A 20,847-nucleotide genomic window follows, 5' to 3' on the forward strand; every position below is an offset into this window, starting at 1 on the left:
CACCTGAGGGAGCCCCAGCCAGTTTGCTGGACTGAATCTGAATTGAGGAAGCCATATTCGAGCTTTATTGAAACCAGGAAGTAACTCAGTCTATCTTTCTGTGGGATTTTTTTGTTGTTTTTTTTTTTTTTTTTCTTCTCTGAAATTTTATTCGTTGTGTTATTTGGCCTCATAAATTGGAATAGGGAATGTGGTTAAAACAGTATGATTTAGAAGGTGAGAGTATTCCAATAAAACAGACAAATGTGGAGATGAAGTCCTAGCCATTGGCCTTGCTTTTGGCTCAGCTGTCAGTTGCTGCTTTGGCTTAAACACAAGAATATCTAAAAGGCTCAAGGGTAAACAAAATACTGAAACTCTGGGATACCTTGCCAGTGACAGCTGCAAATGTGAAGGCCTGAAGCTGGGAGGTTGTGGGGGGGTTTCTTGTTCCTGGGTTTTGGAGTTTTTTTCTTTGCAAGCTTCTGATTTTTTTTTAAATATTTTGTAACCCAGAAGACATCCTTAAAGCCAAATATTAATAACTGAATAATGTAGGGTTGGATTTCTTTCTTCCCCACTACCTGAATATCTGGTCAAGCTTTACTTAAAGAAGGCTACATGAGCCTTGCTCTGAAGATGCTGACGCACTTTTTTCTGTCTCAAGTTACCTGTACCAGATAGCTCACCTGGGGGATGATGATGAGGAGCCAGAGTTTTCCTCTGCCATGCCTCTTGAGGAAGGAGACACATTCTTTTTCCAGCCTCGACCTCTGAAGAACCTGGTGCTGGTGGATGAGTTGGACAGTTTGTCTCCTATTCTGTGTTGTCAGGTATGTTGTCATCAGCAAATTCCTGTCTACCACATGTGTGAGTGGAGTCACCAGCTAAGCTATTCCAGGTTTCCAGAAATACTGCTCCAGGTAAAGACTCATAGAGAGGCAATTCTGCAGGGTTCTCGGACAGCTGCCTGAGATTGGTACCTGGCCTGGTAGATTTGAATCCTGTGACAGTAAATATATATCTGAAGACCGGGTGTCAGCCAGTGATTCTGTGATGCTTCTCTGTTGACCATCAGACCAGCTGTTTGCAAAGAGTTTCGGTAAAAATTAACACTCAGGGCAGCAGCTGGAACACCCCATGGCATCTCCAGAGCTTTTGGTGTTTAAAAAAACATTCTTGAAGCAGTAGTGTGACATATATATATATATATATATGTATAGTTTTATTTTCTCATTTCATGAATGTTGTTTTGACACTTTTTCTCCACACAGATAGCAGATTTGGCCAATGAAGACACACCCCAGTTGTATGTGGCTTGTGGTCGGGGGCCCAGGTCATCCCTGAGGGTTTTAAGACATGGACTTGAGGTAAGACATCCAGCACTTAAAAAAAATCTGAGAGATGAGGGCAGTGTGAGGAAATCCTTGAAACAAAGTTGCTGAAATGAGAGGATTCTTCTTTTGCTCTAATCTGGAGAGCTACTTTCTCTTGCTTCTTGAGGAATAGAAGGGTTGTGTTGTTTATTCTTACAGTCTCAAAAGCTTTTTGTTTATTTGACTTCAACAAAACCTGCATTTTGTTTCTTCTAATACTTGAGTGTATTGAGCTGGAACATTCCTGGTGCCTGCCAGCTGCTGCTGCTGCTCTCTGCTGGGGGTGGATGACCTTGTTTTGAAGCTGATCATCCACAGCAATAATGTTACCATATCATTGCTGACCATATTTTGCCCTGTGGCAGATCTGGCACAGGCTGAGAGCATCAGAATTGGGAATTGTTAGTTTTTCTGCCCAGTTGTGGGAAAGCTTAAAAACTGCTCGTGGCTTGATTGCTTACTCTAGTAAAGTCTAAACATCTGTTTGCAAAAGAACCTTCTTCCTGTTTACTCTTAGGTATCTGAAATGGCTGTGTCAGAGCTGCCTGGTAACCCCAATGCTGTATGGACTGTGAGGAGACATGTTGAAGGTATGCAGTATTTTCCTGAAGCACAGGGAGGTCATGATGATTTTGTGTGTGTTTTGTTTGTTGTTGTTTTCTGGTTTTCTGTTCAAGGAGAGAGGAATGGTGCTGCGTGATGCTTGTGTGCCATCGTCAGAAATTGTGGTTTGAGTCAGCAGCCACCTGCTTATCTTAAAAAGCCACCCACCCTCTGGTCCCCTTGTATTGTCACACTTCCTTTTGACAAAGAAGCAGCTGCCTGCAGCTGCCTCCATCACCCACTATGCTGTGTCAGCTGTACATTTGCAGCCTGAAGCTGCTGAACTTCTCATGTGTTCCTGTTTCCCATAAGTTTTTGCCCATAAGTTCTTGCTCAAACATCAGCAGGCAACAGCTATTCTTGTTGTTGGACTGTACTCACTATTCTTCATGTGTGTGTTGACAACTGCAGTAATCGGCTCTTTGTGAGAGAGTGGGATACAAATTATGGAACAAAGATGATAAATCGGCAACAGTGTTTGCATTTTATTACTTCCTTCTGTGCATATCAGTGAAATAAACACTCTGGACTAGGACATACTCTCTATTCAAAAGCCAGCAGCGTGTAAAAAGTTTGTGATTCTAGACAGATTAAGATTTCAGGTTGGCAGAATATACTGGATTGGGGGTTTGGTTGGTCGTTGGGGTTTTCTTAAATTTCATGATCTGAAATAATAGCCTTGCTATTACTAATGTACAAGAGGAAATGTAGTACCTTCTGCCTTTCTCTTTGTGATGAGAGCAGAATTGCACAGAAACACCTAAAAAGCTTGTAGAGAATCCGTTCTGGGTGCTGGCAGTGTCAGGAATTATTTCCCAAGCAGTGCTTTGTATAACTCTCACAAAGGCTTCCCTAGGTTTATACAGGTGATCTAGAAAGGCCAGATTGCTGCAATAGAGGCTTTAGCCTGCTATGGTGACATGATACCTTGCATTTAAGCAGGGTAGTGTGTCCTCCAGGGAACCAGTAACCCTGTGAGAATTTCAAATCCTGCAGTGGGATTTACCTTGCCATGAATTCCTGTGCTCATGTCCTGAGATTCATGTACTCATTAAGGAACAAGGGAGGATCTTTGAGCACAAAGTGCCTTCATGTCCTCGAGAAGTAAAAGGGTCAAAAGGAAAGTATTTCCAGAGTTCATATAAAAAAAATACACAGTTTTCTGAAAAGAGGCATTCCAGTTTGTTAGAAACCTTTTCTTCAGCATTTTGGAAAAGAAGGTCGTATGTTTTTTCTTTCTCCCTCTGAGGACTGGAGGTTTCTGACATCACCTTACAGTTTTGAAATCTTTTCTCTTGGGGTTCCAGGAGAAGACTTTGACTTTTCAGGAGGTGAACGACCACTGATGATCTGCAGGAAGCAGGACCAGTATCATTGCCTTCTCTTCTTTCCACCTTCCAAATTTTCCAGGTTTCAGCATGATCATCTCCATGATTCAGAAAGGCTGGAATCTGTAGTTGTTAAGCTGTGCTACTCACTGAATACAGTTTATACTTCTGTGAAACTGATTCCCAAGTTCCAACTCTAGGAATTCAGAAATTATTTTAGTGGGTTTTAATCAGAAAGAGTGCAGAACATTTTCAAACATGTATGTAATCTTTAAAGTGCCCTTGAGGGGACACTTGGCAGCGTGGGGTTGCCCAGCTCTGCCTCAGTGTTGCAGTGTGTGCTGCAAGGCCTCTGTAAGAAACACCCAGGTCTGCAGTCTTCAAAGCAAATACTAACCTTGGCTGGTACGTGGTGATACTCACTACCAATACCAAGCCTTTTTTTTTCTTCCACAGGTGGCTGGTGGTGGAGGTGCTGATCCCCACAGGTGTGTACCTACTGCTAGGGGCTACTGTACAGTACCACAGGTTAACCACAGAGAATCCCAACAGCCTGGGGCTACATTTATGCTAAGCACTTCACTAAACAAATTCTAGAAACTGGTGTGTAGTTGAAGATGGTTGCCTTTGAAGTTGAGTAGCTGAGGAGTAGAAAGCAGATCCCAGTCCATCTTGCAGTCCTTGGGAAGCAAAACAATCAGCTGTGTCTCTGTGGAACAGTCAGTTCTTGCTAAAATTGGATGTGTGTGTTTTAGGGGTATTTTCAGCTCTCTTGTAGATCAAGATTAGGCTTCCAGCTGCTTTGTACAGACCTCCAAGAGAAAAAGATCAAGTGTGCTTGGAGCAGTTATATGTATTGCTGGCATGGGAATGTCCTGTGGTTATGGGATTCATCTGCCTGTGAGACAGAAGTGGGTAGGATTTGCACCAAACTATTCCAGTTGGATGATCAGTGGGTGTAGGTGTGTGCTGTGCTGACAGATGGGAGCTGGGAGCCAGCATTCCCTACCTGGCACTCTTGCTGCAGGAGCAGCGTGCAGTGAGTCAGCACTGCGGAGTCTCCACGCCGTAGTAAACAGAAGCCCAGGAAAATGTGCTGTCATCCCCTCAGAGTCTGTTAACTGGGAGTGATCCTGAGCTCTGACACTGCTCACCACTTTGCTCCCTGCACTCTTTGAGCTCGTGGTGACTGCATTTGTATCAGATGCTGCATAGTGTGAGAAAACTGTCGGACTGGACTGGCATAAAAGAATGGAATTCTCATGGACTAACTCAGACTGAAGCCATGATAAATAATAAAAAGTACAGTAGTGTAGAGTTCATGGACTGAAATGTCATGTTTTCATAACTGTTTGTGATGTTTGCATGAAGCTGGAGAAAACTTGTAATGCATGTGTAGAACAGGTCCAGCTGTGGCTCTTCAGAGTCATTAAAATGTCTCTGTTACTCACTGAAAGGAGCTGACTGGTGCAATTAGTACAGTAATAAGCATCTCTGAAGTCTTGTGTCTGCATACAAAATGATGTCTATCTGTTTAAAACTCTGGGGAGCCTGATGTTTTGCTTGGGATTGTGCAGAGCTAAGTAGACATCTTTTCATATTAAAATCCGTAGATCTTTTCTTTTTCTAACTGAGAACACTTCTCAGTGTGCCCTAGGGATTTAGTCCCCTTAATTTCAACTAGACTGCTATATTTTCTAAACCAAAAATGTATTGTTTGAACCTAGATGAATGTGTCTTATTCACTGACTTAATTCTGGTAAATCAAACCTTTTATTTCAAAAGCTCCAGCAGAGAGTCATTAAGCAAAACAGACTTCAAGCAAAAATGCACTTGTCACTATTATTGACATAGACTTAAAGGCATGCTCTAATATAAATGTAAGCCAATGGAAGGAAAGAGCTGAAAAGTATTAAGAGGTAGGAATGAATTTTTGTTTAGATAGGACTAAGGGAATCTGTTTTGTTTTCAGATGGGAGTTCTTTGTCCTATGCCAAATCACATGCTTAAACCTCCAGCTGGGACACAGTGGTTTATCATGAGAATTGACAGCCTCCAGGGAGGAAGGCAGCAGCTCTGAAGTAATTTGGAAAGCAACAGTGGTCTTTGAAATGGAATTCTTAGAACATCCTGTCTATGGGATATTTATGAATCAAATGCTTAGCCTGTGAACTGCTAGAAGCTCCATGATCGAGGAATTGTTGTAGACTTCTGGTGTTGAAAAATCTGTGCAAATTTGTAGGAGAAGCTGCTGCGTAGGAAATAAGCGGTGTGCAAGTGTGTCTTGCTGAGCTCTTATCATCTGCTGTTAATGTTGGAGGAATTCTCCCGTTTAGCCAAGCATTCAAGTCATTGGTATTACTGATGGAGTTCTCTCTGCAGATTGAGTTCTTGCTTTCTCATTTCCCCAAATGGACCAGTTCCTGTTTGTAGGATTTTGGAGCTGTTGGAGGTTATAGGCTGTCAGTAGTTAATAGAGTAGTAACAGAGTTTATGCCACAGACTTCTGTTGAAATTGCTTTAGTTACACAGAACTCTTCAGTTTGATCAGAGCTGTGGTCTGTGTACCAGATGTTGCAGAGAAGAATGATGGGGTTTTTTTTTAATTTTTCACTTGCATATTTTCAACTGTATGTAAGAACTTTTTGTTATAAACGTGACATAGCAGGTTTGGCAATGCTTCCATCTAAACAGGGTGGATAAGAAAAGGATTATTAGTTCTTGAAGCATTTGTTTTGGTTAACCCAGCTCAGGTTCTTTAAGCTGCTGCATCGTATTTTGTGGCATCCCATTTCAATCCCAGTGAGACTCCTTTATTTTCCTTTTTTGTTTAAGTTATTAACCACTTCTCCATGTCTCCTATATTTGAAAATTAGGAGAGTGTCCTTTCAAGGGCAGAAACTGACAGCTCTTATGCCTTCACCTCCACTCGGTATGCTGTGGTGCCCACGTCTGAGCTTTGGGTTGAGTAGGGTTAAAATGAGGAATTTTCTTTTTGAGAAATAGCGGCTGCATGACAACAGCAGTAGAAGTGGAGTTGCTTCTCTGAGGCAATCTTATTTCTCTTCCGAGGCTCCTGGCTCCATTTCCCAATAGACTTAATTGTTTCTGTTGCTTTTGTTACTCTCTTTTAATGAGATTGTCCTCTTCCCCTCTTAAGACCTATTGCTTTCTACAGAGTGAAAGCAGAGAGCAATAAACTGGGATTTTTGCTTTACCCAGTCCTACTACCCTCATTTCCCACAAAGTTTCCCTATTTCCAAATGAGCTCTTTAGATTATTTTGATTAGCATAGCTCCTCCATGTCCAAGCTACAGGACTCTCCCACGCTGTCCCCTTTGGGAGAAACCAGTACTGGAGATAATAGAGCAAACACTGACCTTTACTTCTGTTGGGATAAATGACAGTATTGCAACTATCTTAAAAATGCAATTGTTTCTTATCCTAGGAGACTCTCACAGTGTGAATGGAAGCCAGTTGAGCTTCTGGAGGACAGTAGAGCAGGTTTAACCCTGAATTCTGCTGCAATGCACCCTAATTGTTCTCTGCAGCCTTTTATTGTGTGGCCGCTAGATAGAGATTGTGGTCCTGTAACCTCCTGTGTGCGACATCTGTGGTGTGGTTTCTGCAGATAGATTCCTTATGTTCAAATTTTTGGAGTACATAATTTAGTTTAACTTTGTTGGGTGTTAAATCTGGATTCAGCTCTTTGGATGATGGGGGACAACTTTCTTAAAGACTTCGAGAACTTGAGCGTTCTTTGAAAAAAATGCACAAGAATCCTGCTTGCCAGAATCCAGAGCATTATGAATTGACTGTGGATGTGGATCTTGGTTTGATCCCTGGCTCGGTGCTGCATTGTTTGGAGTCCGGCAGTGGCTGGCTTTTGGACAGCGTGTCCTAGAGCGAACTTGTGCAATACTGTCAGCAGCTGTAATTACCACAGGAATTCTGCTGAGGAGTAACTGCTAGACATTTGTCGGGCTGCTGATTGTGTTGGGAAGCCTTGCATTTAATTAATCAGCACTCTTTTTTTTTCCCCTGTCTCCCTTGACCAGATGAATTTGATGCCTACATTATCGTGTCCTTCGTAAATGCCACACTGGTGCTGTCCATCGGAGAGACTGTAGAGGAAGTGACTGACTCTGGATTCCTGGGCACTACACCAACCTTGTCCTGCTCTCTTCTTGGTGATGATGCTTTGGTACAGGTAATGGAGAGCTGCTTCTTACACGTCTACTGTCTGCCACTCTCAGCTTACTGCACGGATGTGATTTCTGCGGTAGCGCAACACATGTCTAAAGCTGTGGATTGGCAGAGAATGATGCTGATTCAGCCTTTCCCTTTTTATATCTTGCTAAGTGAAACTGGACAAGTTCAAAATGGTCGTAATCTCCTTCAGTAGTTCCTTGCTGTGGTTAAAAGATACAGTTCTCTCAGCTGGCAAGAATCATCCTGCTGGTTCAGCCTGGTGCATAGTTCAGATCACTCGCTGCCAGGAGTGGTTCTTGCCTTTGGGTGCTGCTGAGTCAGAACTACCAGTGAAAGGGGAGTTGTGAAGAGGTGGTAAATACAGAATTGATGTGGGTTTTTTTTCCTTCAGGTTTATCCAGATGGGATCCGGCATATCCGAGCAGATAAGAGAGTAAATGAATGGAAGACACCAGGAAAGAAAACCATTGTAAAATGTGCTGTGAACCAAAGACAAGTAGTGATAGCACTGACTGGAGGAGAACTGGTTTACTTTGAGATGGACCCGGTATGTGTGTTAATATTGTGAATGAGTTTGGAAGAGTGAGGTATGGGTTAGGAAATAGTTTTAAAATTGCGATATTGTTTATATAACAAATCCAAAGCATCATTTTAAAACAAAGTATCTAATAAAAAGTCTTACATTTTTCTCTCTCAGTCAGGACAGCTGAATGAGTACACAGAGAGAAAGGAGATGTCAGCTGACGTCGTTTGCATGAGCCTGGCCAACGTTCCCCCTGGGGAGCAGCGTTCCCGGTTCCTTGCTGTTGGACTGGTGGACAACACTGTCAGAATTATTTCACTTGACCCTTCAGTGAGTAGCTGCTCTGGTTTTACCCTTTCATTGGTTTGAAATATTCAGAAGGATCCTCCAAAGGTGGACTGTAACCATCCAAACTGTCTTTCCGTATTCAGATGGGTGAGCAGGAATGGACAGCTTGCATGGTTTTTCTCTGCTGGTTGGCAGGAAGCATGGCCCTTGATCCTTCCCTCTAACAGATACTCTGCTTTTATTGAGAATTACTTACGCCTCTGGAGGTTCAGTTGACGGGTCACAAAATAATTTTCTTTCATTGTTTTGTTTTGGGCGGGTTTTTTGTTGGGTTTCCCCCTCTCATCTCCCTGTTTGTACCTGTACTAAAAGACTCATTCTGCAGGCAAGTTGGCAGCAAACTAAACTTACTGTTCATCTGCCTGCAACAGATGAGGTGTTCCAAGCTGGTTGTAGTAAACTAATTTTTCCTTCGGTCACTCCATGCTAAATAAATGCCTGGCCCTAAACTGGATCCTTCCAAACTGTTCTAGCAAATGGTGCTAGAACAGTTTGGAAGGATCCAGTTTAGGGCCAGGCAGCTACCACTCCTGCTTGCCAAAATGCATAGAGCCAGCATCTGTTATATCTTCTTTTTTCTTTTTTTCCATGAATACTTCTTTCTGGAAGATCTAAAAGGGCATCTTTAAACTTCTTAGGTGGAGCTTGAATCCTGTCTTGCTGTGCCAAGCCTTGCTGACTGGTGTTGTCCCTCTGTCCTGTTTCCCCCAGGATTGCTTACAGCCCCTGAGTATGCAGGCACTGCCTGCACAGCCCGAGTCGCTGTGCATCGTGGAGATGGGTGGCACAGAGAAGCAGGATGAGCTGGGAGAGAGGGGCTCCATTGGCTTTCTGTACCTGAACATTGGACTGCAGGTGAGGGGTTCTTGCCTGGTTCTGGCAGGTTTGTCTTGAGGAGCTTTTGCTTGAAAGTGGATTGTTAAAATAGCCCTGTCATCATGCAGTGCAACACAAAGCCTGGCATCCCTCTTTGTTACAATGTGTTTGACACCCAGACTGGGGAATTCACTGTGTGACTTCAGAGAGGTGTGAGTTTCCCCATACATTTTTAGACTGAAGACTAGTCAAAAGACAGTGTATTATACCAGATTTTATGTAGGACAGACTGTGCTTTTCCCATTCAAGAAGGAAGCATATTTTAAGAAATATTTCTGGGTGAAATGTTGAGCAGCTCTTTAAAAACTGCTTGTAGGGCAGAGTGTCAAACAAGTAACTGCCCACAAGCAGAGGCTCTGCTCTAATAACTTTGCTGTTTCACAACTTTTTGTTACATCCAGTACAGATTCTCTGATCTTTGATGAAAAAAAGTTGTTTTGACAATTCAGCATGTGGTAAAAATAATCATCACAGTTGAGGTTCTTCCACATGCCACAAATTTGGTGTCACAATGCAATCTCTTTTTGAGGAGCATGATTTTTGGGTAAATCCTTTGTACCAAGAGGGATAGGGATCTGGAATTCACCCTCGGGTTTTTATGGCTTGTGTGATACACTAAAGTCCTCAGTCTGTGTTCTATTTTGGAGGCAGTCCTTTCTGCCCTGTGCTTTGCTATTAAAAGTGTGGCTGTAGGGGAGAATTGTACTGACAGCCGGGAAAACAAACAGCTAATTCTTCAGAAACTGCCTCTCAATTGTTTTGAATGATGCACATAGTAAGTTACTCCTTACCTTCAACCTGGGCCCTGTTGTTTTGCTGCTGCCAAGAACGGTGTGCTGCTGCGGACCGTCCTGGACCCCGTCACTGGTGACCTGTCCGACACCAGGACCCGATACCTCGGCTCCCGGCCCGTCAAACTCTTCCGCGTCCGAATGCAAGGCCAGGAGGCGGTAAGGGAGGAGAGCTCCTGCAGGGGTGCAGATCCACTCCCCAGACACCACATCCCAGATTTTCTTACGGTGGGCAGGGTGGGGAAGCATCCCTGCAGCACAGCAGGACCTTCTGGGTAAGGGTGGGAAGTAGAATGACTTCATTATGGAGCTGCCTGGCCACAGCTTGTTCTTTCACAAACAGCCTTGTTCTTACTCCCCTTACTGCTGCGTAGTGCTGCCCTGCCTTCTGTGAACTAGGATTCATCTGACCCTTAGGCTGTGTTTACAGTGTGCTTGGAGAGGTCTGAGCAGGTTCTTGGGCTGAGAGAATACATCTTGCCTGCTGGAATGCACAGAGATGGAGAGAGCTCTGTGCAGAAAACTTACCCTTGAATGCTTGATGCAGTGAATGGTTGTGTCCTTGCATGTTGAGAATAGCTCAGTCAAGGGCTGGACAGCTGCCATACGTGGTTCAAGGAAAATATCTGCAAGATTTGGCATAGAAGGAAGAATGTGTTTCATCAGAAGTGCCATTTCCAGCCCTTCTGATGTGGCACTGGGGAAATCAGCCACCCCCTGCTTGACTCATTTTTGGATGACACCTTCAGAGTTGAGAAATAATGCTGATCAGCGTAGGGAGCTGGATCTGGGAATTTGAGCTCAGCTGTAGTGTTATGGTGCACTGGGTGAATCTCTTCAACTTGCTCCTGCCAGCTTGGAGATGAGGAGCTTTGCAGCTCTAGCAGAGAATACCTGTAGAATAACCGAGAATAATCTCTCTCTGCTTTGAGATCAGCTGTTGTCACTCAGGCCGAAACTAAGATTGCACTTAGACTCATTTAGCCAAATGTATAAAGCTGAAAAGTTTGGAAGTCAATCTGCTTCCTTTTTTCTCATAATTTGGTCTAGGCTAGTGATGATTTTTAGTAAATTTCACTTCGAGTGCTACAGCACTTGGATTATGACAAAGCAGTAAATATTTATTTTAAAAGACCTGTTCCCATTAGAACAAGCTATTTAAAAAAGGAGAAATTAGAGTATTGTTGGTCTTGGCTTTTATAGGTAGCAGTAGAAGATTTTGACAGACACAGTGGTGTCAGTGCACCTCAGTTGGACTATTTGTTGTCTTGACAGTGCTTTAAAATTCCTTTTCATGCCGTATTCGATTTCCAGAAAAAACTGAAAGTAAGGAGTGTCTCTTCAGGTGTTCTCTGAGCTGGGTGGGGTCCACCCACAAGAATTCCAGTTGTTCCAGTGGAAAAGAGTTGGGCACTGTACATGCATTCCTACTGCATAAAGTGAGCTTGCCTCTATTCCCAGACCTAATAAATTTGTTGCCTGTCTTTCCCAGGTGCTGGCCATGTCAAGCCGTTCCTGGCTTAGTTATTCCTATCAATCACGCTTCCACCTGACTCCCCTGTCTTATGAGACACTGGAGTTTGCATCTGGTTTTGCTTCTGAGCAGTGCCCTGAGGGCATTGTGGCCATCTCCACAAACACATTGAGGTAAGCATCAGAGGGGAAACACAAATGCTTATGGGCTGGGATGCCAGGCAGGTGAAGTGGTGGTGAGTTCCACCTGACATTCAAAAGGAAAGAGGTAAAGTGACTTTACTTCACAAAATATTTTTTAATTATGGATAATGATTTGGTAGAAAAACTTGGATGGGTTTCAGAAAACAGACAATTTAAGGAAAGTTATGCTGTCAAAAATAAGTGGGGGGTGTGCTTCTCAGATTTGTATTTTCTGTCTTTTTAAAATAAGTGTAATTCAAGTTACTCTTCAATTCTCTGATCCTTAGAGAGGGAAGCTTTTAATAAATGTGGACCTATTATGTATTAGGGTCTTGTGGTTTGTGATCTGAATTGGCTGCTTTGCAGGAAATGAACCACGTGATTTCAGAGACCAGAGGCATGACAGGGATGTGTTTGTTGCCTTTTTTTAAAGATCAGCTGAGATACTAAAAAGATAAATTAAAATAATGGACCACAAATTCAGATGCTGTGCTGTATGCACTTGAACAGGCACTTTTTTCATATCTGTCCTCATTGAAATATTACAGCATTCATTGCTTTTAAAGGAGCCATTCTTTCTGGAAAGACTTGTGGTTTTTAGACACCAAATGCCAGAAGAACTGGCATTTCAGCTAGCAAGTCACAGGAAGAAAGAGCTGGCATTGCATTTTTCATACTCTTTTTAACTGAAGTGCCTCTGAGGAGCATTTGATTGTATGTCAAAATCAGTGTCACATTTAGATTCAGATGATGCGTTCCCCAAACGTGCACTTTCCTTCTTCCATGTGCTCTTTGTTCCTCTTGGGATAGACTAGCTTCAGCACCAGTCAGAACACATCCTGGGACAGCAAGAGCCCTCAAAGACCTCGTGCTGCAGCACACACCTGTCTCACACCATGGGCTCTCATTTTAGGATGTTGGTTTTGCTCTGCTCTCTGGAGCTGTTTGCTAGTTGCTGTCTGGCCTGAGAACGGTGCTGCTCCTCTCTAGCACTAGTCAGCTTCACAAAGAAGAAGTTCCATTCCAGTTTGATTCTCTTGGACAGCTGTTTTTAGGTTGTATTCAACACATGTCATGTCTTTATCCCCCAGGATTTTGGCACTGGAGAAGCTGGGAGCAGTCTTCAACCAGGTTGCCTTCCCATTGCAGTACACACCCCGAAAATTTGTCATTCACCCAGAGAGCAACAACCTGATCATCATCGAGACAGACCACAACGCTTACACTGAGGCCACCAAGGCACAGAGAAAGCAGCAAATGGCTGAGGTAATTGGGCTGGGGGGCAGGTGCACCCATCTGTTCCCCAGAGGGGACTTCTGCAGCTGGAAGTGCTCCCTCATTAATTCCCAGCTGCCATTACCTGCAAGGCTTTCAGCCTGTGTGAATGCAGGGACTGGAAGAGGAGTGGAGATCTGCCTCAAAACACAAATTTCAGCAGAATGCACCACTTCCTAGTGTTCTTCCTTTGCATGTTGTTAGGGCAGATTTTAAGAACCACCATTTAAGAACCACCCTAGTGGAGGATGGTCTTGCTTGCATAACACTGTTCTCTGGGGTTTCTGTGGTTGGTTGAGGGTGCTTGCATTTCAGTGGGTTGTTTATTTTCTTCTCAGGTTTGTTTCCAGGGTTGTTGATTTGGGGAAACAGCTCCTCAGACCACAGTCAGTGGGGCAGGGCAGAGCTGACACAGCCATGCTCTGAGCTGTAGAGGCTCCCTGGGGAATAAGCTCAGGCTGGCTGGAAGCTTTGGGACTTAGTGGGTTTTATGTCTTCACAGGCAGTGCCTTTCCCCAGAATACCTGGGCTTAGGCAAAACAGGGAGGTTGTATTCTATGCAGAGCATCAGCATACTGGGGAAGGAAATCACTGAGCTGTTGTTTTCTCCTGTCCCTTAATGCTGCAGGAAATGGTGGAGGCTGCAGGTGAGGATGAGAGGGAGCTGGCTGCAGAAATGGCTGCAGCCTTTCTTAATGAGAATCTTCCTGAGTCCATCTTCGGTGCTCCCAAGGCAGGGAATGGTCAGTGGGCCTCTGTTATCAGAGTGATGAACCCCATCCAGGGAAATACATTAGATCTGGTTCAGCTGGAGCAGAATGAAGCTGCTTTCAGGTAAGAAGTATTGCCTGTGCACCAAGAGTCCCTGCTTGTGATGAGTCTTAGGTGTTTTTTTCCTTTTGCTTATCAGTTACTGAGTTGAAATCCAGATGGAACATATTATCAAGAGACTGGCTTGAAATTCCAGAAGTAGTTTGTCTTGCCTTTCCTTCCCTTCCAACCCTAATCTTGTCCTCATGTGGCATTAAGAGTTTGTGGTGCTCCAAATGTGGTTGCTGTACCTCAGTGCCTAAAGAACATCACAGGGGTGTAAATGACAGATAAGAGAGCTGGGAACAAGAGAATTTGCTGTTATCTCTCACTTTTCTTTCTTATCTAGATAAACTGAGGATAGATTAAATGGAAAGGGAAGTGTTAGACTGGAGGGGAAAACCAACACAATAACCATGAAGAATAGGAAGTGCTCATCAGGTGAAGTAGAGTTAGGTCATGTTAGTCCAAAAGGCTGACCTGCCATTTCCAACCTGCCTGAGCTATTTACTGAGCAGGAAATAACACTGGAAGATGAGGAAAGCTATTTGTATATGTTCCAATGGGAACAGCCTTTGAAAAATAGCTTCTAGTAGAGTTATACACATCACTAGGCAGTGTCCAGCTTGTGAAAATGTAAAGTAACAGTGGACATTGTGAAAATATAAAATACTTTGGGCATATGTGACAGATAGAACACACATGGAGAGTGTAGTGCGGAAGAATGAACAAATCTGCGTTAAACATTTCTGTAAGGAGGAAAAATGACCTCTTGAAAGGCAGTGTCAGAGTTGAAGGGTTGGACTCTCAAATCTCTGCTGGGCAGGTGCAGGTTGTGCTGTCAGGGATCCAGTCTGGGTGTGCAGCATCAGTGTGGTGATGGCACTGATGTCCTGGTGTGTCCTGTCCTTTGCAGCGTGGCTGTGTGCCGCTTCTCCAACACCGGTGATGAGTGGTACGTGCTGGTGGGAGTCGCCAAGGACCTGATTCTGAACCCACGCTCCGTTGCTGGGGGGTTTGTCTACACATACAAGCTGGTGAACAGTGGTGAGAAGCTGGAGTTTCTGCACAAGGTGAGGGGAGTGATGGGGTCATTTCCAGGCTGAGTGTTGGAGTAGCTCTTACTTGCCTGAGTGCTGCAGTAATACTGCAGTACTTGGTGCATCCTGGGCAAGATTGTTGTGCTGGTGTTACACACTGGAAGCAGCCTTGGAGAAAGTTAGCTGCCTCCTACAAAATAATTTGGTACATCTTTTGCAGAGCTGAGGATTGAACACACATCTTGCAAGAGTCCTAATTTTACTCATCTGATTGGGTAAATTGGAAAGGAGCAGTGTTTTTCTTACCCCTGTTAGGGAGGGAAGGGAAATGGCTCTGTTTGCTTTCTGGAATATGAGCTCAGAGAGCTGCTTAAGCACTTGTTTACAGAGCAAATTCATCCTTGGGTTACTTGAACCCTGGTGCTAAGACTGTCAGTCCTTGGCTGACCATGTTCAGCTGTTGTGAACTGTCAGCTTCCTTGGATGCTTGGATTGTGTGTAGAAATTATTAGTGACCAACTTGTTTGATAGGTCTCAAGGGCTTCAGCAAAAGTTTCAGCAGAAAAATTACTGTTCTTCTCACATGCTTCCAGCATGGCTGAGATTTGAGCAGATGAGCACATGGAAAGGAATGTTGTGGCTTACTCACTTCCTAGAGTCCTGATGCAGTGAGTGGGTTCTGTCCTGGACCATGGCCTTTTCTGCTGCCACTGAACACCCACTGGGAAGTTGACAGAGCTGAAGTTGTGAAATAAACTTTTCTTAACCAGTGCAGCCAAGCTAGGAATGCTATAACTGGAACTCTCTACATGTTCTCCTTCTCTGCTGTGGCTGATCATTTTGGATTGATTAGATTTTTCAGACAGTAACCCCATCTGAGTTACTGAAATTGTGGACACACTGCAGTTGTTCATATTTAACAATTTCTTTGGTGGCAATGTCAGATGGCTGAATTACATTCATGCCTTGCTTTAAAAACAGTCTGGTCAGATTTAGGCAAACTCTAAAGTTTTTTCTGTTGGTTGTAAACCAAAACTAAGAATTGAGGCAACCAGACCCTTGTCTTCTTTTGCTGCCTGCCCAGTATGGGGTTCTTACAGCAGTCCTTCAGGTGCACTGCCAGCAGTGTGTGTGTGAGTGCCTATAGCTCTCTTATCTCTGTGTGATATCTGCTTCTGTCAAAAGGCCTGTGAGGGACTGACCTGTTGCCTCTCCTGTAGAAAAAGATTGTTATTAGCCTTTTACACTGGAAGCCTTGGTACAGGCCAGTGAACTTCAGCCATATCATTAGCTGAATCTGGTCTGAAGGTTTCTGTAAGGTTAGCTCTCTTAATGATGAGGATTGCACAATCTTCCTCTTCCCTCTCTAGACCCCAGTGGAGGAGGTTCCTGCAGCCATTGCTCCATTCCAAGGCCGAGTGTTAATTGGAGTTGGGAAGCTCCTGCGTGTGTATGACCTGGGCAAGAAGAAACTGCTTCGGAAATGTGAGAACAAGGTACTGCCTTCTGTTCCTGAGCAGAGCTATCTATTTGGAACAAGTAATACTTTGCAGCCAGAGTGAAACACGGGGTTTAGCTGCTACTCCAGGCCAAGTGTGTCTATTTGGTCGTCAAAGCTGTGTCTTTATCTTGCTGGATGCATCTGTCTAGAGGAGTGCTGGACTAGACTGGACTGTTGTGCTGCCCCTCTGCATCCCCCACACACACCGTTTTCTTATCACCTTTCTGACAGTAGTGCTGCAAGTTCCTTTTTGTCCCAGCTCAGTTACTGACCATGTGCAGAGGTCTGTACAGACTGTTCCTTTGGCTGCTGCAAATGTGAGAGGTCCTAGTGAGATTTAAGAGAATTGCTGGAAATGTTTCGTTAGTTTGGGTGATCAGAAGCTGAAGGGTGCATATGACCACCTCATCAGATCCCCAGAATGCTGAAAAGGGGATTTTCTCTTTGAAGTAGGTGGTCCTTTTTGCTGAGCATCTCTGGTACTTTAGGAAAAGAAATTGCAGAGTGTGATTTTCTAACTTAATTGCATGCTCCTCCCTCTCTCATGCAAGCTGCAGAATCTGTGCCAGTAGCTCATTACTGAACAAAAGAACTCCAGCAAGCTAACAGACAGACTGGGAACTTGCAGGGGAGCTTTTTTTTTTTTTTTTTTTTTTTTTTTGTGTGTGGTTTTGTTAGTTTGGTTTTTTCCCTAAAACATGACTCACATGAAAAATTGAAGCTTTCCTTTTTGGGCCTTCCATGACCAGGTAGTGAGGAGACATGGAAGCAATGCCTGCTTGTAGGGATGTCCTGGCATCTCCAATCATGGGCTCACCAGCAGCACTTGTTCCCTGGACAGTGTTCATACAGAGAAGGCTGTGGATGCCATGTGGTGCATATTAGGTTGCCCTGTATTGATGGTGTATTTAGAGTGGGACTGTAGTATGGCAGAAATGAGGGTATTTTTGGAGGAAATGATGGGAAGTGGGGAGTGAGCTGCAGTTCACGGAGGAAAAAAGAGTGTTTCAGTTGGAATAGGGTTATACTTCCCTGTTTGAAGCACTGAGGTTTTGTCCTTTCTCTCTCAAAAGCACATTGCCAACTACATCTGTGGGATCCAAACCATTGGGCACAGAGTGATTGTTTCAGATGTTCAGGAGAGTTTCATCTGGGTGCGTTACAAAAGGAATGAGAACCAGCTCATTATCTTTGCTGATGACACTTACCCCCGGTGGGTCACTACAGCAACGCTCCTGGATTACGACACTGTGGCTGGGGCAGACAAGTTTGGTAACATCTGTGTGGTGAGTGTGCTTTGCTGAAGTTGGGGCTTTTTGGACATATTTTCCCTTAAAACATCCATGATTTATCTTAAAAGAATGAGAATCTGTCATTAGCTAGAGACAACGCCCTGTACCACTGACTTGTTTTCATGGGGTGGCTCTGTCATAGTGGGCTGCAGTTTATCTGTTTGCTAAATGAAGCAAATAAGTTAAAGCATCAGCAAGTCATAAACATATTTCTGAGGTGTCCAATAATTTGTGTTTATATTGCCTCAAAACTTCCTGTCAGTAAACCTTGAAAAGATTGTTGCTGTGAAAGGGCCCATGAGAACTTGAGTCAGGGTTATCACTCTTACTTTTTCTGACTAAACCTCATAGCTGGCATCGAGCTTTCTCTGTCACTTCCTCTTCACAGTTGGCTTTGTCAGCCAACACTTCCCCACTTGGCTGGATTTCAGCAAGGGAGGAGGAAAGAATAGATGGTCTTTCTGGCAGAGCTTTGATCTCTCTCTGAAGCGTGCTCGGGTGCTTCAGAGTGCAGAGTTCAGCAAGTGTCAGATGCTGTGCCTGCAGAATTGGGCCAAAACACACAAATCAATCCTCTTCGGTTTTCCTGCCCCACATCCATCAAACTGTTTCCTTAGTGGAAACCACCTTCAGATGTGTTTGACCATACCTCCCAGGGTGATCTGCAAGTGCCAGGCCAGACAGAGGCTGGGTGTGAGGCCTTGCCCATGTTTCTGGGTGATGGGTTATTGGTCTTGTTACCACAGTTGTCATATAACTGTAAAGGCTGTTTTGGAGAGGCACCTGGATGATTCTGCTGTAAGTGTAAAGTGGTTCTTGCAGAGTCCACAAAGGTAGCCTTTCAGGCAGCACAAGGGCGCTCCAGAGATAATGTGCTGCTTCTCTGCAGCTTGCTGATTCTTCCTCTTTCAACACAGGTGAGATTGCCTCCCAACACCAATGATGAGGTAGATGAGGATCCCACAGGCAACAAAGCTCTCTGGGACAGGGGCCTGCTTAATGGAGCATCGCAGAAGGTAATACTTTGTGGGAAGCACATGGTTATTGTAGGAAAAGAAAGCACTGCTTTTCTGTGAAGGCCTTTGCAGTGTTGTCCAGGAGATGTATTGGCAGTTCTGCTTCTACGCAATCTGCTGTGCTGGGCGATCTGTTTTCACTATTGCTGCAAGCCAAATTTCTGAAATCCCAGCTGAAGCCTATTTGGTGTGTTTGAGGGAAGCAGCTCGTTTTCTTTTGCTGCTTTCTCTCATTACTTGCATCCGTTTGTCCAGCTGAGTTTTGCCATCTGGTCACAGGTGGAAGGCACTTCCTCTCTAGAAAGGCATTTCAGAACTGGCAGTTGGCTGAATTTATTCTGCTTTCCTCTCTCAAGCCCTTTGATGCTTTTATATAAGCCAAAGAAAAAACATGCTTCTGTGCTTGCCTTTCAGGCTGAAGTGATTATGAATTATCATGTGGGAGAAACGGTGCTTTCCTTGCAGAAGACCACACTGATTCCAGGAGGCTCTGAATCTCTTGTTTATACAACCTTATCAGGGGGAATAGGAATCTTGGTCCCTTTTACTTCCCATGAGGTAAGCAAGCCCAAGCATCAGGCTGCAGTCTTGCTGCTTTTTGTGCACCCATCCACAGCCAGTATATTAAATGTGCTGCATTCCCTGAGAGCTCCACAGTGGCTGAAAACCTGAGCTACAGGAGAGCCTGTGGCTCCAGTGCAGAAGGGAAGAGAAGGAGTTTGTTGAGTTCTGCATTGGTTCTATAAAGAGTCGAGAGCATTCCTTGTTGCACTGTTGTTCTGTGTCTGTTTGTGCTTTCAAGGAGCTTTGGGTGATTCAGTGTCTGAGGAGGGAGGGGTACTTTGGCATGCTTTGTATAGCCTCTAAACTGTTGATCAGGCAGTGATGTTTCAAGTCCTGAGGATGATACTCTGTTCTCTATTTGCTGTGGTCTCTCGGAGCAGTGGATGGCAAGACATTCCCTGTTGGAGCTGCAGCTCCATGCTACACAGCTGCTCTATGCCTCATTTCCTGGGAGGCTGATCCTAACCAGGGTGGCTGCTTAACTCTGCTGTGGGTGCTTTCCAGGTGGAAGGGGGTGAGGGGGTAGCTGTGACTTTGGCTGCCATGTGCAGGGCTGCTCTGGCAGAGTCTGTTAATCACAGAGCCACAGAATGGTTTGGACTGGAAGGGACGTTTAAAGATCATTTTCTCCAACCCCAAATAGCCATGTAATGACAGTGTTTCAGCCAGGGCAGGAGCACCTTCTGATGCATGTTGTCTTGCCTTGCTAGCAGCCCTGATGTGTACCAAACTGTTCTCTTACCAATCCTTTATCTCCCCAGGATCACGACTTCTTCCAGCACGTGGAAATGCACTTACGGTCTGAGCACCCTCCTCTCTGTGGACGGGACCATCTCAGTTTCCGCTCCTACTACTTCCCGGTGAAGGTAAGCCCTGAGCACGTGGGATCACCTGGCCATGGGCTGCAGGGAGTTGCTTTGGGGCACAGAGCTGCCTTGAGGCTGGCAGAAGCAAGGCAAGGTTATTGTCTTGTACAAGGCAAGCTTGCTGTTTAGTAGGGAGAACTGAGGCACTGCCATTAATGGCTTGTGTGGTGCCTGTGGTAGCTGGCTCTCGAGCAGCAGTCTGGTAGGAGAACAGTACTTAGCACTTAATACATGTCTGTTTTGGCTTCTTAACTCTTGTAATGAGCCTCCCGAGGGTTGATCCTAAGACCTAAGCCCAGAGGTGCTGTAGCTGCACTTCTCTACTTCCCACAGCATCTCCATTTTCCACCAGGAGAAGCAGCATTACATAGCTGTTGGTGTGGCTGGATCAAACTGAGTGCTGCCCTGGATTATATTTTTTCCACCACCACTGGAAAGGAAAATCCAAGTTCAGAAAGAGCTGTTCCTTCCTATTTCTGCTTTTGAGGAACTATTAGAAGCTGTGAACTGCTAAATGCTCTGATCAGATGGATCCCAGTGGTAGCTACTACCAGAGTAATAAGTCTGGAGTCAGGATACTGTCCCAGCAGATGAAGCTCTCTAGGAGTGGAGTGTGATGGTGGTCTCTGAGCTTGAGGCTGATTTGCCACATACACAGCCTCAAAGATTGCTCCCATTTGATTGAAGCTGCCTTTGTCATCACTCACAGCCTTCCCAGTGCAGGGCTCAGACCCAGGCAGATCTCTCTTCCTTTCCCTTCTGTGATTCTTCAGCTGCTCCCAGCCTTTTGG

The 20,847-nt window shown here is 44.6% G+C and overlaps 1 protein-coding gene across 1 annotated transcript in view; it reads left to right on the top strand.

The window, feature by feature from the left end:
- SF3B3 (splicing factor 3b subunit 3) overlaps positions 1–20,847 on the top strand; it is a 29,038-nt gene that overhangs the window by 7,071 nt on the left and 1,120 nt on the right. Inside the window, exons 9-25 of the mRNA XM_036390259.2 lie at positions 647–812; positions 1,254–1,349; positions 1,873–1,945; positions 7,345–7,496; positions 7,890–8,045; positions 8,196–8,351; positions 9,081–9,224; positions 10,073–10,195; positions 11,529–11,683; positions 12,784–12,958; positions 13,596–13,801; positions 14,694–14,850; positions 16,188–16,313; positions 17,392–17,604; positions 18,528–18,626; positions 19,041–19,184; positions 19,952–20,056. Coding sequence (XP_036246152.1) covers positions 647–812; positions 1,254–1,349; positions 1,873–1,945; positions 7,345–7,496; positions 7,890–8,045; positions 8,196–8,351; positions 9,081–9,224; positions 10,073–10,195; positions 11,529–11,683; positions 12,784–12,958; positions 13,596–13,801; positions 14,694–14,850; positions 16,188–16,313; positions 17,392–17,604; positions 18,528–18,626; positions 19,041–19,184; positions 19,952–20,056 — 2,446 coding nt within the window. The remainder of the gene's footprint in view (positions 1–646; positions 813–1,253; positions 1,350–1,872; positions 1,946–7,344; positions 7,497–7,889; positions 8,046–8,195; positions 8,352–9,080; positions 9,225–10,072; positions 10,196–11,528; positions 11,684–12,783; positions 12,959–13,595; positions 13,802–14,693; positions 14,851–16,187; positions 16,314–17,391; positions 17,605–18,527; positions 18,627–19,040; positions 19,185–19,951; positions 20,057–20,847) is intronic.

Source organism: Molothrus ater, chromosome 12 (assembly GCF_012460135.2).
Source record: "Molothrus ater isolate BHLD 08-10-18 breed brown headed cowbird chromosome 12, BPBGC_Mater_1.1, whole genome shotgun sequence".
NCBI classification, from domain to species: Eukaryota; Metazoa; Chordata; class Aves; order Passeriformes; family Icteridae; genus Molothrus; species Molothrus ater.